Genomic DNA, 15579 nt, shown 5'->3' on the forward strand with positions numbered 1-15579 from the left:
TAGCCCGCAGGGTTTTATACCATATGGAGGTGCATATACGACTATGTTTAATGATCCAACATATGGTTCATATGCATCTTATTTGGCTGGTGATGCTTCTCCGCAGACACCTCAATCTCCATCTGGATCACAGACATCGATGCCAATGTTTCCACAGTTTTCACAGTTCCCGAGGAGCAGTGGGATTGTTACTAGCACTCCTCCAGGGTCGTTATTTTATACAGGCCCTTCAGCCCCTTCAGTGTCATCTACACCAAATGAAGAAAATGCTGCTGATGATGATAGTGAAGATGAGGGGACTGAAGAACAAGTTCCACGAAGAAATCCTCCACGAAATAGACAACCACCGCCATGTGGAACTCATTCGAGAAGACGTCATCAATGATCCAGTTGTATTTTAATGTTATTTAAATAGTTATATTTCAGAATTTTATGTAATTTGGTTATGTTATTTAAATGTTTCATGGTTGTTACATACATATTTTTAATGTTATTTTTTATTCACATTTAACATTAAATGTTTGATAAATGTTTTTAAAATACAAATTATATTATTTGAAATTTAAAATAAAAATAAAAATAATATTATTCAAAAATTTAAAATTAAAATATAAATTATAGTATTCAAAATTTAACATTAAATTTCAACTTAATATTCCAATTGTATTCGAAATTAAAAGTTATATTCCAATTATAGTTCACAATACTTAAATTGAAATTAAATTTATCCATACATATGATTTATCATTAACATATATTAAAACGTATACATTAAAATCAACTTATCACTTCACATTTATTCGTAAAAACATCTCGATGCTCATTCCATACAATTTCAATGTCACAATCAACTTATCACTTCACATTTATTCAATTTATCCACAACATTTTATCTAATTTATTCAAACTTCACATAACGTTTTAATTTAAGTTATGAACTTAAATTAATCTATATGTATAATTTATTCTTAACTTGCTGAACTTTCAAAAGAAGTTAAATTTTGGTTATAATTTACCTGATTTCACAATCCATCTAGTGTCCCCGAGGGACATGAGTGACATAATAGGGCAATGATAACATATTCTCTGACAAAATAATGGAATGCGCCCCCCGGGAACGCGCCTTCAAGTCCTCTGAGAAATAATAGGTAGTGATATGAATAGTGTCCCCGATGGACATGAGTGACATAATAGAGCAATGATAACATATTCTCTGACAAAATAATGGAAGGCGCGCCCCCGGGAACGCACCTTCAAGTCCCCTGAGAAATAATAGGTACTGATATGAATAGTGTCCCCGAGGGACATGAGTGACATAATAGGGCAATGATAACATATTCTCTGACAAAATAATGGAAGGCGCGCCCCCGGGATCGCGCCTTCAAGTCCCCTGAGAAATAATAGGCACTGACATGAATAGTGTCCCCGAGGGACATGTGTGACATAATAGGGCAATGATAACATATTCTCTGACAAAATAATGGAAGGCGCGCCCCCGGGAACGCGCCTTCAAGTCCCCTGAGAAATAATAGGTACTGATATGAATAGTGTCCCCGAGGGACATGAGTGACATAATAGGGCAATGATAACATATTCTCTGACAAAATAATGGAAGGCGCGCCCCCGGGAACGCGCCTTCATGTGAATAATACTCCGATTATAGACACTATTATATACAACGTATTATAAACTTTCAAAACAAACTTCAGTTCATAAGCTTTCAAATTCTCAAATTCCCAAACTCTAAATTCTCAAATTCTCTAAAAATGAGTCGTCTTTCTGCTTTTGTTTTGTATGATGGAGAAATTAAGGAAGCTGAAGAGAGGGTTGTATTTTAGTCAGATCATTATATCCCCTTAACCTTGAAGAGAAACATCACAATTGAGGAGTTAATCACAAAAATTTCGTTAAAGATTCGTGTAGCAGGCCAGAGAAGACTATCTTCACTTCAGTATAGATTTCCTACTGAACTTTTTATGCTCACGTATACATCATTTCAGTTTCAAATGATGATGATGTTTCTATGATGGTTGATGCTCATATGGGGAGTTCACAATCTCTTATTGAAATGTATGCCACTTTTATTGAGGTTCGTGCAACTCGTGGTCTCTCATATTCCTCTCACTTTGGCATTGCATATCAAGCTGATCAAGTTGATAGCCTAACATAACTGATCTGTAATGATTTCACATCATTAATGGCGGATCCAACGCCAGATACCATGCCATCAAGTTCAATAGGAAGGCATTCATCTGCAACTGCTTATGATCTCAACCCACGTGGCTTCACCAATAATCCATATGGCAACATCTCTTCTACTTCAAGGGGCAGACATTCATCTGCCAATGTTTTCGACTTACATATGGAAATGCCAATGAGACGGCAGTCTATTCACATCCCACATGATACAATGGCCTCAAGTTCAAGGGGAGGACACGAAAGCGGGAACTTATTTGACCTCAACATTGGATTATCGGAGGAACCCTCATCTCCACCAGAAGAACCTCTTCGGGAGCCAGGTACAGATGGTGCTGAAACGGGATTATTCATTGAACCTGACTCACCACAGTTTAACGTACATTATGATGATGACGAGGATGACGTTCCGATAAATACAACACCAGCCGAACTTCCTGCACATATGTATGAGGCTGATTATGATGCAATGTATGAGCCTGAATTTCCAGATCTTCCTGATGTTGGCAACTATGGACTTCAATCATTAGTCAATGGCGGTAATTTACATATTGGAATGGAGTTCGCATCGAAGGAGGAAGCAATGATGGCAATAAAGAGTTACAATATTTGTAACTCAATTAAGTCCCGAGTTGATCGATCTAACACGGAGAAATATGTCTGCTACTGCGTCCAACGTGACAACGGATATCAATGGATGGTCCGTGTATCAAAGAGGAAGAACAACTTATGGGAACTAACCAGATACAACGGTCCTCATACATGTTGTGCAACAGGTATAAACCAGGATCATCCCAACTTGGACTCCAACATTATTTTCCAAGCAATCATGCCCATTGTGAAGCAAATCTCTCATATAGCTGTTGCAGTGTTGATTTCTGCTATACAGTCACAATATGGGTACACTGTCTCATATAAAAAAACGTGGTTGGCAAAACAGAATGTCATTTGCAAACTTCATGGAGAATGGGATTCCTCTTACAACGAGCTGCCCAGTTGGTTTCATGTTGTGTAAAGACTTAATCCCGGGACAATTGTTGAGTTCGAAACTCAACATCATTACGTGAATGATCGAATGGTTCGCGATCGCTGCCAATTTTATCGTGTCTTTTGGACATACCCTTAGTGTATTAATGCAGTCAAGTACTGTAAACCAGTTGTCCAAATTGATGGTACTTTCTTGTATAGGAAATATAAGCAAGTTTTATTATTGGCTGTGGTCCAAGATGGAAACCGTAATATTCTTCCTGTTGCGTTTGCCCTCGTTCAAGGAGAAGACACTGAGTCTTGGGCTTTTTTCCTTAAAAATTTACGTTTACATGTTGTCACCAGAGAACGAGTATGCATTATTTCAGACTGAGGAGCCGGGATAAAAGCAACAATGGACTCTTTGGGTACAATGTATAGACCTCCACATGTTCAACATCGTTATTGTGTCCGTCATATTGCTGCAAACTATTACGGAAAATACAAGAAGAACGATGAACGTCAGTTAGTCGTGCGGATGGGTATGTTACTTTTTCCCAATTTTTCTATCAATTTCTTATTATTTATTTATACTTCATATTAACTATTACATATTCCTAATGGCTTAGGTTACGAACTCTTACCTCAAAGGTTTGAGTCGATGCTACAAGAGCTGTTTGGCAAAAATAAGAAGGGGTGCGAGTACATTGTGGACATCAACAAAGAAATGTGGACAAATGCATATGACGGGGGGTATCGCTATGGTCATATGACAACAAACTTGGCTGAAGCAATAAATTCAACCTTAAAGGGGGCGCGTCATTTACCAGTCACAACGTTGGTTAAAACGACTTATTTTCGTTTGGGTCAACTCTTTGCAAAGCTCGGTGGACAAGCTCTTACTTGGATGCGAAACGGCCATATTTACCACCCAAGACTAGTAGTTGATTTACAGAAAAAAGTGGTTGCATCAAATTGGATGTTAGTTACAAATTTTTCTCGCACCCGTGAATTGTTTTGTGTAACCGAAATGCCACGTCCGCTGCAAGTGATTGGAGCTAACTCTTTCAGAGTTAATCTGCAAGAGAGGTGGTGCGATTGTGGTTTCTTTCGAGCACTCAAATATCCATGCTCTCATGTCATTGCAGCTTGCTCACATTCGCATTTGGACTACAAAAATTATGTTGATCCCGTATACCAACTTTCACAAGTATTCAAGGTATATGAATTTGAGTTTCCGCCCATAGGAAACGAAAGAGACCCAAGTGAGATTCAAACTTGGCTTACAATTGTACCAGATTCATTGCTATTGAGGGACTCAGGTCGTCCAAAATCTACTAGAATACATTGTGATATGGATATTCAGGAGAAGTCAACAGAACAAAAACGATGTGGGCATTGTAGAAATATCGGGCACAATAGAAAAAAAATGTTCAGCTCTGTTATCATCATATAACCGTTAACTCTTATGTAATTAATATTGTATTTAAATGAATGTTTTTGTTTCTAATAATTTAATGTTATTGCATTTATATAATTTGTCAATGTATGTACACCTAAATAATTTTTTTTTTAACTTTTAAATACATAAATATTTTCAATATATTTATTTAATATAATTATTATTATTAGTTATAATTTTTTTTAAAATATAATAATAATTCCACTTTCTAAGTAGAGAAAAATATTAAATTAAACAAATTAAAAGTTATTAAAAAATTTATGTATGCGATGACACATTTCATGTTCTGATTGGATGATTAAATTTATTAAATTAAATTTTCAATAAGACTAATTTCATAAAATATGTAAGTCTTGAAGATTAAATATGTAATTATACTAATTTATTAACTTATGCATCAATATTTTCGTTAATATGATAAGAGATGACTAGATTGATAACATTTAAATAATTAACTGATAAAATTAATAGATCGATAATCAAAATCAAAATAATAATATAACCATATGTGTAATATTATAATTTCATACATTTTTCCTATAACTACAATAAAATCAAAACTGGTTTTCATATATTATTCTATCATATGTAGATAATTCACTCCACATTTAACACACATTAACAAAATACATTTGATAATTCTTACATTATAATCGAAACACTTTACATAATATATTACTAATTTATAGTAATAATAAAAATAAAATATTTATTATTAAACAAAATACCAGCGTGGCAGTCGAGTCATCAGAATCCAGTGAAGGCGCGTCCCCGGGGATGCGCCTTCCACACGTGGCATCCAACTCAGCGAAAACATAGGTAAAACGCGTCCCCGGGAACGCGCCTTTCGCCAGCTCAACCGAAAGGGTGTCACTTCAGGAAATATATATCAACCGGTGCTAAAAAGGTAAATATTCAGTTAAATAATGTCAGTTTGGTCAAATCGCCATGTAGGTATTTAGGGTGGTTATAAAATATTATCTATTTAATAGATTTTAATTATTTTATAATAAATATTTAAACATTTTTTATATAATATATTTAAATTTAAGATATTTAAGGATAAAAATTACCTTTTAATTATTAAGATCACGAAATAATTGACGTATATTAATATGATAATTAAAATTATGTAAGTTCTAATATTTTATGTACATTATATCTTTATTATATTTTTATAGTATAACACGAATTAAATGATCTTTGTGATAAATGAATTATTGTTATTCATTAAGGACTCGGATTTAAAGATAATAAATATCAATAATATAAACGTTTAATGTCAAAAATATTAAGATTTATCTTTAAACCTATACTACTTTACTTATTTTAGATTAATAAAAAAATATTTTTACAGTATAATCATGTATTTAGGAAAAGATTAGGAAAAAAGAAAAGCATCATTGAAGTTGGGTGAAGTGCGGTCCCACAGGTTATTATTCAGTAATGGAGCTTCCACTAACGCCACTTTTTGAGAAAAAGGAAAATTGTTGTTTTACACTCTATAAAGTGCTCAACAACAACCGTAGGCTAAATCCAACACCATGAAATCCCTTCACTTCTTCCTTGCATTCTTCTTCACCCTAATCTGTTTCTGCAGCGGTGCGTTAATGCACTGCAATGGATCCATCGGAGACTGCAATGAAGCCAATGAGATGTTAATGGAATCAGAAACAAGCCGAAGGTTTCTCGAACAGAAGAGGTATATATCTCCCGGCGCTTTGAAAAGAGATCAGCCGGTTTGCCCCACCGCCTCCGGCGGTGAAGCTTATAGTAAAACCGGCGGCTGCCTCCCTCAACCGTCCAACCCTTATAATCGAGGCTGCTCCAAGTACTATCGTTGTAGGTCTGATTCGTGATCGACTGCCGGTTAAATCTAAGAAAACCGATCCAATTTGAGATTTTCATGTATACCACTACGTATAATTTGTTTTTATTTTTATTTTTTATCGTTATAAATATTAACTAATTCTTAAAAGAGCTTTACATATTTCGTCTACCATGATATCATCATTCTTGAACTACTCAGTACCATGCTTCTCTTTGCTGTTTGAGCATGATTTGTGTCCCAATTTAATGATAAATGTAGATCTCACCGATTTGGATTCGATTTATTTAACTTAAGAATTAATATCAACTCGAATAGCATTCTTTAAATATAACTTAAACTTTAAAATAAATATAAATATTGATTTTACATTTATAATAAATAAAAATATTAAATTGAAAAAGTATATAATATCAAGAGTAAAAAGTTTATTAAGCCGATGTTTATCAATAATCGATTGGTTTGATGGAATCAATCAACTAGTTTCTAAATTTCTTAAGTAATTTTAGAGATCTAAATATTAACGTTTATAAATAAAATAAATTGAATTAAATATATCATTCGATTAATGAATGTATTTTTTCATTAAATATATCTAATATTAACTTTATACTATATAAGTGTATGGATAAAAAACGAAAGAAAAATCATTAAATCCGCTGATCCAACCGATGGACAGGAAACAAAAAATTTGTTCGGTTCGACCTTTAACCTATATTTTAATATTAGTTTATATTCTCGTGTCCAACATATATTAAGATATAAATATAATAATATATTCTCTATGGGCAGAAAATAATTTTTTTTTTATCATTTCCGCCTTCAAGATTTATGTCCAAATATATTAAAACATAAATATAAAATATATGATTTTCAATATATGATATATATATAAACTTATCTCAAATGATAGTGATTATGATGTGAATCACCAAGTAATTAACTTGTTACTATAATATTTGATGAAGTGAAAGCCAGCTAGCACGCATTGAAATTATAAGAGATAAAAGTATACTATTAATAAAAAAAATATTTATATTCTTAAAGAGACCATCGTTTCAATCCATCTCTATCCATATCAGCTTTGTCATTGCAAGCTATCAGTATCAACCAAAGAAATACTGTAATCCAGGGACTGAATTTCCTTTTAAAATATTAGTAACAGTTAACAGTTATATTCAATACATATACAAACACAAATATAATAACAAGACATAAATATATAAAAAAAAAAGTTCAAACATGGATGAAAGAGAAGAATAAAAAGAAATTGAGTTTGCTTAATAGGAAGGAAATGTAGGAAGAAAGAAGGTAAGAGATCATCATTTTCTATTCTAATGTATTAAAATAATTCATTTGAAGTGTTTAGACGAGAAAAATGTATAAGTTAAAAGTAAAATTTACATTTCATAACGTTCATATGTCAAAATTGAACTTCCACGGTTGCATTAATTATTCTTCAAATATTGAAACCTATGCTTCACTCCTTAGTATTGTAGCACACTAAATACACAATGGGCCGAAAATTGAGGATCTACTTATACGAAAGCTTCCATACCTCCCGTAAATTAGAGGAACCATCAGCAACTTCAGTAACAAGAGTTGCAGCCATAACACCTGCACGGCCAAAACCAGCAACTTAATTAGCATCTATCATATACATGAACCGCCTCATGAAACGAAAGAAATGCTGCAGTTGAAGCGCATCCTCCATGAAAATATGTTACCCAGGAACTTAACAAACAAAATTTTGCAGGAAATAGACATGCATACGATTAAATGGCCAAAAATATTTTGGGGGTTTACGATCTAAGGAAGTGGGAGAGAGGCTTAAAGGTTAGAAGGAATAAAACTTTAACTGAAAAAGTTTTGACAGGGGAAAAGTTGACTAAAATCGAATAAGCACCGATAATGAGGTTTTTATGATTGTTTGAGAAGCTAGCCTTACCAAACATTCCTCCAAGACTGCACCGAGAACATGAAGAACTATAACACATACAATATGATAAAGTTTAAGGCTATAAGATGATTAATAAAAGAAGTTCAATTCGTTTTGGAGTTGTTCCTTCACAGCAAAGAGAAACTTCAGATACCCCAACACTGAAGACTAAAGAACATAAAAGGAGGAGAAACTAATGAATTGTCAACCATAAGTTCTACGAGAACGCCACAAAATAGATCCATTCCAGTTAAATACAAAATTACCAAACTACTCCTTGAAACAATAACCCCAAAAAGAAATTTTCTAATGAACTAACAATTTTTTTTATAGAAGTTGGAGGTCTCATTCAAAACTCCCTTCGTATTCTTCCACATACTTAGAAGTATGTTGAAGAACTTTGGAAGGAAGAAAAGAGTGCCTCATATTTTATTAAATAGAATATCAAGTACATGTGGTAACACCGAACCCTCATACGAGAATACACACCATTACAAAACACCATATCACCTAAGAATCTTCCATCTTCAAACAAAAAGCCCCCAAGACAAAACCCTATTTCTAAATAAACCTCAAGATGAAAGATAACATAGCAAAATAAAAACCACAATTACAACCACAAACTAAAAAAAATGCCTCTGAATACAACTGCCGAACAATCACGACCCAACTGGAGGAACAAGTTCTAATGAAACATCGCAATCTTCAGGGACCAAAGAATTAGGTTTGAAGGAAGGATCAACTTCATGCACCAAGATTTTGAATAAATTAGCACCGACCTTCAACTCCAACAACTCATCAATTCTCCCTTGAGCCTTAGTGAGTATTTGGATTTTAGCTAATGAACTAACAATGGAGACTCAGAGAACAATACCCCTCGAGCCAAAATGGCATTTTTGATGAACTGATGTCCTAGAATCTCTTTAATAATACATTTCCCATTAGAAAGGCCTTTGCAAAACACTCGAACCATGTTAACCACCTATAAAGTGCATGAGAAATATACATAAAAGAAATGAAAAGGGAAACCTCCTGAATATCAGTTCTCCTATGTCCAAACTTACAAAAGCATTTCTTTCTTTAAAAAAAATTCTCTATCCAACATGACATGAATATATTCCAGTTCTATTAACATGATCAAAGATATAAAAGAACAGCTTACCTTCTTTCTCAAGCATAGAAAGAAATTGCCGTGTTCCCCCTCCTACACCGAAATAATGTTTCTTTCCAGCCATGTATACAACTCCATGTGGGTGGATCATGCACTGCAAATTAACAATGCTTAAAGCTAAGGAAGAATTTGCAATTAACAGAAATGGTAGAATTACTCAATAAAACAATACCTTCTTTATAAGTTCATAGAGATTCCTTTGAGCAGAGATCGAGTAAATCGTCTCAGCCATTAGAATAACATCATAACCAGTAGCTTGACCATGCTCTGAGTTAATTTCACTTTCATTCGCATGAGGAAGTAATTGATGAATCTCACCCCAGTCACCAGCAAAGAAGCGAGTTTTGGATGCGGTGGCTGGTTGAGACTTCTCCAAAAGATTTGCATTTACATTTGGGATGGTGAGACACCGGAGTACCTCAGCATTGAAGTCCTGAAAATGCACTTCGGCTGCACCCTGAAGACAGATAAAAATGATGATGAAATTTTACCAAATACTCCCATCACAACATAGTTTGGTCAAGTATGCATGAATTTACCTTGAGACAAGAAAATATCCCAGGAAGTCCGTGGCCACATCCAAGCTGAAAACAATTAGATGAAAATCAGCAAACAGAACAAGCCAAGATATGAATGACATCTATCTAGATCTATATTCACAAATTCAATATTTCAAGTCATCATTATTAGGAGTCAAATCTATGAGAAGGACAACGGCAGTTTCTTCAAGTCAAATTGTCCGGGTGATAAGAACCTAACCAGAAACCAAAGCTGAATACTATGTATGCTAGAAATATTAGAACGTTAATAATGTATTACAAAAATTCATATGCCACTCTAGTAATATGTAAGTACACTTGCCACATTCAAACCAGGGACCTGAATAAAAACAGCTATAAAGCATAAGCTACACTGATTTATGCAGAAAATCATCACACACAAAACCAGTACGAAAGAAAATTTCCCCTGAACAACATATGGGTGTTGGCCAGTATCCACGGAAACACATAAGTCAACTAATCGAGCTACTAGTGTGTCAAAAAAAAGGTTGGAAGTAAAAACCAATGACTTTGTGCAGGTATGAATTATCGTTCCTCTTTGTTTTTTTAAGAATATTCAGTAAACACATAGCAACATGGCATTTCACTAGGGACCATAATAATAACACAAACAATCTATCAAGTCGGTGAGGATGGCAATCAAGATTCCAGAAGTGAAGCCAATATCTCGGAGTGCCATTTTTGAGCCATATACAATCAATTAGAATTAGGAGCCCACCTCTAACACTCGTTTTCCCTCAAGTGATAGATGGTCATTTTGAATCTCGGATTGCAGAGCTTTAACAAGGTCTAATGAACCTTCCCATAGCTTAAGTCCTCCTATACTCCCAAGAAAAGCGGAAAAGGAAAAGCAATCATCACCACGTGTTCGTTATTTGAAAAGATGCTCAAAATGCATTCATCAGAACAAGAAAATCAATATGAGAGCCAAAAATGAAGTATGGTAAAAAGATAAAAGAGGAACATCATTACAAACCTTCATAAATTCCAGGGACTAAATCAGAGTTAGGCAATCCAAGAACCACATTAGTACTCACCCTTCCCTAAATAATGGAAAACTTATAGTTCAGCATTTTCGAATTTATAAAGATACTATCAATCTACAAGAAACTTTGATAAATTTAACGGATTCTTATTCATTTCTAAAACTACTTCAATACAAATTCATTCTTGTTCTCTTTAATAAAAAGAGGATCAAAGGTTCACCTTGAGTAAAGTAAGGCCACCTAAATTGACAGGCTCTACAGTGTATTTCACAGAAGAAGAAATCTACTTCAAATACAAAATCAACAAATCAAAAAAACGTTTATTCAAAAATCAAAGACAAAAGTAAGTTTAGAAATAGGAACCTCCGAGGAGAGGACTTCGATGGAGGGAGGAGGAGGTTGCAGCGGCGGCTCCGATGACTCCAAGAACCCTAAACCCAAACTAGGTTTACCATCAGCAGATGAAAACAGTTGAAGTTTACCGTTGGTTGTCATCTGTTACCTTCAAATAAACACTTTTGCAGACCAACAATGCGGCCGAACTGCGAAGACGAGAACTTTCTGTACTTCTTTTAGTGCGTGGGTTACTATGGTGCATTTCAGTTCCTCGATAATGGACAATGGCCCATTACAACTAAATCCGTAGATAGGGGAAATGAAATTAATGGATAAAAAGAAAGAAAAAATTAATGATATTCATAGTCCTCAAACTTTTATAAAAAGATCAATGTGATTCTTAAACTTATTTTACATTCAATGTGCTAACTTTACCAGACCTAAAACCCCAAAAAATATATTATCTGTACAGCTTTTTAAAGAAACCTTTACTTTTTAAGGAAAAACCCTTTCCTTCATACATATTTTCTTTTCCATTGTGATATTCAACTTTTAATATCTATTGTACGAACCAAATGAATTTAGTAATTAAGGGATTTGTTGTTATTTTTTTGAGAAATTGAATTTAAACATGTGTATGTAGGAATATAAACATTCATTATCAAAAAGTTAATTTTTTTTAACATGATCATGTATTCAACATAAATTTTCAAAAGAAACTTTTAATGATTATTTTTATTTTTTATTTATCAAAACACACTTTTCATAAAAACACGTGATTTTCTTGAGAATCCTCTTTTAGTTATTAATATCTAATTATTAATTGATTAATTTAAATCAAATATTGTACAATCTCATCCTAAGATAATCTTTTTAATTTAATTGGTTTCATTTATAATAATCATGACTGATATCTCTAATCTTATTTAAAATACCTAATTTTATATCAGTTAATTATTTGTCACGAGAACACGTATTTAAATCTCCAATCCCCCATTTATTGAGCGAGTCTTTATAGATCTAAAGGTCCCATTCATTGTATTCACATGTAATGTAACAACCATGACATGACCAGTCACTTTCAAAGTGTCGGCAGCAACCTCCAAACTTCACCTTAACACCATCTTCTCAGTCCCCTTTTTGGTCAGAAGTTGAGCGCTGAAAAAGCCTTAATTTACCATATAAAACAATTATTATGAACATTAAAATCATTCTATTCTCTTGACCCGATAAAAATTCCAACCTTCAATTAAGGAGAAATGGAAGATCTGATTTCAGCATTTGAGATCCCTTCAACTAGGGCTAGACTACAAACCTAATTAGCTCCTTGTCCCACCTTTAGCTGGACTAGCTCATCCCCCCAACCCCTTTTAAAATGTGTCCCATGGCATTCATGCAAACTCTAAATATAAAAATGAAGGATTTAGAGTTTTATTTCCTTCCATTTTTGCTAATACATAAATCTATTGAGCGTTAAAAAGAGTATTATTCTTCTTAGAGATTTCGAGTACGAACATGTGCATTTGTATGATGTGTGCACGTTGTGTAGAGGCTAAAAAAATTCTAACCAGATATTACCTGATAATCACCTAAGACTATTAAAAAAGAATTTATATTAATACAGAAAACTAATACCCCAAAAGCAAAAAATCAAGACCAAATTTCAACATCATGGAGAAGCTCAATGCTTCCCCCATCACTACTAATTCATATTCTTATCAAACGAGTTCATTCATTGGGATAGATCTGCAGCAGAGATGAGATGGTATACCCATACCCATACCCATAGATATATTTATATATTTATACTATGCTTGCTTCAGCTGAAGGAAAGACAACATTGCCAATGATTTGATCCCAGCAAATCTGGGACTTGATCCCGACATTTGCAACTTTTTTTCTATTCTCGAACTATGATCTTCGTCGTCGGGAAAAACCAACATCAAGAATGATTTTGCAATTGGAATAAATTCAAATGCCATCACCATAAGGAGGAAATGTATACTTATAGTCATCCGCATCCGCAAATCCGATACTAGAATCCTTCCCTTCTCTAATCATACCCCTAACACCATCTATTCTTTCAAGAACTCCCTTGACTGCTAAATCGAATGAATCCTCGAGAGTTTCTGATCGAGATCTTGAACCTGCATAAACCATTCTTGGAACCAGCTTTATAACTCCTCTCTCAAGGCCGATATTCTGTCTTGGAATCCGAAGCAATGTTTCATTAAGGTTGATTTTCCATTCACTTAAATCCTTTACTGGTATATACATTGAGTATTGAGTATGATTCTTTGGTAAATGCCATATGTATTGAGCATATGCAGTACCTGGATGGAAAAACACCGGAATTCACCCTGCTAAAATTGAGTCAAAAATTGATCTCCTCGTGTATGAATCCCCAGGGGGCTGCAAGCAAAAGACCGAGCTCTTGAATACCCTCATTACATTAACCGGGTTATCACAGTTCGTAGCACCATAGTTACAATCCAACATCTTGCAACGATTTTTTGAAGCTAAGCATTGATCGATAATCTTGCCTCGGATCGAATTCTGATATTCAGGCCTAGGGGCACCAGCGAAAGAGAAGAGATACCTCCGTTTTTGCATTCTCATTCGATCCTGCCACTGGAAAATCTCACTGTCCTTTGACGGATGGAAACATGTTGGATATGGAATTGCATAATCATTGTTCCAAGAGCTTGATTCTATCGACAATATCGACATGTTCTTGGATTCAGGCAAGAATCCAAGCTTGCTGCCCCAGTCGGATTCGTTATCGCTTTGTCTCCGGAAATCCCAAGCAATCCTTCCAGCAACCAAGAAATGATCCCTACCCCACATTCTTTTCCACTCAGGCTTCTCAGATAACCACTTAACAAGGGCAAGAGATGCAGAATCTCTCACAGTAATGTTGAAACCCCATAGATACAAGCTCATATCAAGACCGGCATAAAACGGCACGAAAACCGCCGATGCAATCGATGAATCGTTGGTTAAGCATTCATACCTTTTCATCCTGTTGTGAAAAATGACTTCCAGTAAGAACTGATTGGTTAAAAACCAGCTATTGTTCATCAAAACATTTTCAGGGTTATCGATTTCAGGACCGAAACCCAAGTTGTCCAGGTACGGACACATGTTCTTGTCAGTTCCTCTAGTAAGCAACCAACAATTCTTAACCAAATCCTCATTAAATCTACTAGGAAGATCATGAACAAATACATATCTACCCAAACAAGAATCAACCTCAGTTACCACTTTCAGCTCCTCATCTCTGTCGGCCATTTTTACAGATTCATCAGTTTTGGGCAATTGAGAGATACTGTTATTGGAAGTTTCAGTGAAATCATGGGGTAAATAACTTTGGGTATCGACTAGATTTCCATGAGAATCGTCCAAAACAGAGACAGCCCCAGATTTTTTAGCAGTAAAACCAGAGTAATCAAAGCAAAGCAACTCGAGACAGAAAACAAAAAAGACGAGTAAGACAAACCAGGGCTGATCGGTGCAGCATTTTGCAGTGATGGGGTCTTCCATCTTCTCCAAGAAGGCTTTATTTCCTCTGGAACTGGTTGAAAACTAGAGGGGGAGATGAATTGGAGAGTGTTCTGAGAAGTGCATTAAAAGAGAAAGTAACGGACTTGGTTTGTGGTGAGGGGAATCCAGTGACATTTAATACTTGCATTGGTAGTTGGAGAAAGGGAGCTTCGACGTGTCTGGATTCGTGCTGAAAAGCATAGACCGAGGGAAGCGATCGGCAAGTCCGTTACTTTGTCGGCTGGGGTCACTCGTATTTTGCTTTCTCTAATCGTATCTGAAAAGGTGTCGGAGAAATGAATACAATTAGTTTGGCGACCACGGTCAAAACAAAAATAAGGGTAAACTATTGTTTCTGATAATTATTATTGTATATTTATTTTAATCATCAAACATTTTTATCAAAATCATCATTGCTATTTTTCCTATTTTAGTGTTTGATTATCGATTTTAACATATTAAAGGTTAATACAGACGATGTCTTTTAACAGTTATTACATTTGTGTGCATAATAATGTACAACAACAACAACAACAAAACCCAATTCCCATATGTATGGGGTAAGGGGGAGGTAGGGTAGTAGGCTACCCCC

The 15579-nt window shown here is 34.6% G+C and overlaps 2 protein-coding genes and 1 pseudogene across 2 annotated transcripts; 1 reads left to right on the top strand and 2 right to left on the bottom strand.

Moving 5' to 3' along the window:
• The first annotated feature begins 6094 nt into the window (after nt 1-6094).
• Nucleotides 6095-6614, top strand: LOC120119903 (protein RALF-like 32). Its single transcript, XM_039139694.1, has one exon. It carries the CDS (start codon nt 6169-6171, stop codon nt 6481-6483), a length of 315 nt encoding a protein of 104 aa, XP_038995625.1. The 5' UTR covers nt 6095-6168; the 3' UTR covers nt 6484-6614.
• Nucleotides 6615-7894: 1280 nt separating this feature from the next.
• LOC120119965 (histidine protein methyltransferase 1 homolog) lies at nt 7895-11719 on the bottom strand. Its single transcript, XM_039139744.1, has 8 exons — nt 11472-11719; nt 11329-11391; nt 11099-11165; nt 10841-10941; nt 10102-10146; nt 9735-10019; nt 9554-9656; nt 7895-8069 (listed from the first exon to the last, which is right to left on the bottom strand). Exons 1-8 carry the CDS (start codon nt 11601-11603, stop codon nt 7987-7989), a joined length of 879 nt encoding a protein of 292 aa, XP_038995675.1. The 5' UTR covers nt 11604-11719; the 3' UTR covers nt 7895-7986.
• A 1421-nt stretch (nt 11720-13140) lies between these two features.
• LOC120119932 lies at nt 13141-15251 on the bottom strand (annotated as a pseudogene).
• Between the last annotated feature and the right edge of the window lie 328 nt (nt 15252-15579).

Source organism: Hibiscus syriacus, unplaced genomic scaffold (genome assembly GCF_006381635.1).
Source record: "Hibiscus syriacus cultivar Baekdansim isolate YM2019G1 unplaced genomic scaffold, ASM638163v2 tig00110332_pilon, whole genome shotgun sequence".
Lineage (NCBI taxonomy): Eukaryota > Viridiplantae > Streptophyta > Magnoliopsida > Malvales > Malvaceae > Hibiscus > Hibiscus syriacus.

Coding starts and splice junctions, on each gene's coding strand:
- LOC120119903 (XM_039139694.1), top strand. CDS start 6,169: ATGAAATCCCTTCACTTCTTCCTTGCATTCTTCTTCACCCTAATCTGT.
- LOC120119965 (XM_039139744.1), bottom strand. CDS start 11,603: ATGACAACCAACGGTAAACTTCAACTGTTTTCATCTGCTGATGGTAAA. Junction 11,392..11,471: donor TCGAAGTCCTCTCCTCGGAG/GTTCCTATTTCT, acceptor TATTTGAAGTAG/ATTTCTTCTTCTGTGAAATA. Junction 10,147..10,840: donor AGGGAAAACGAGTGTTAGAG/GTGGGCTCCTAA, acceptor AATTGTTTTCAG/CTTGGATGTGGCCACGGACT.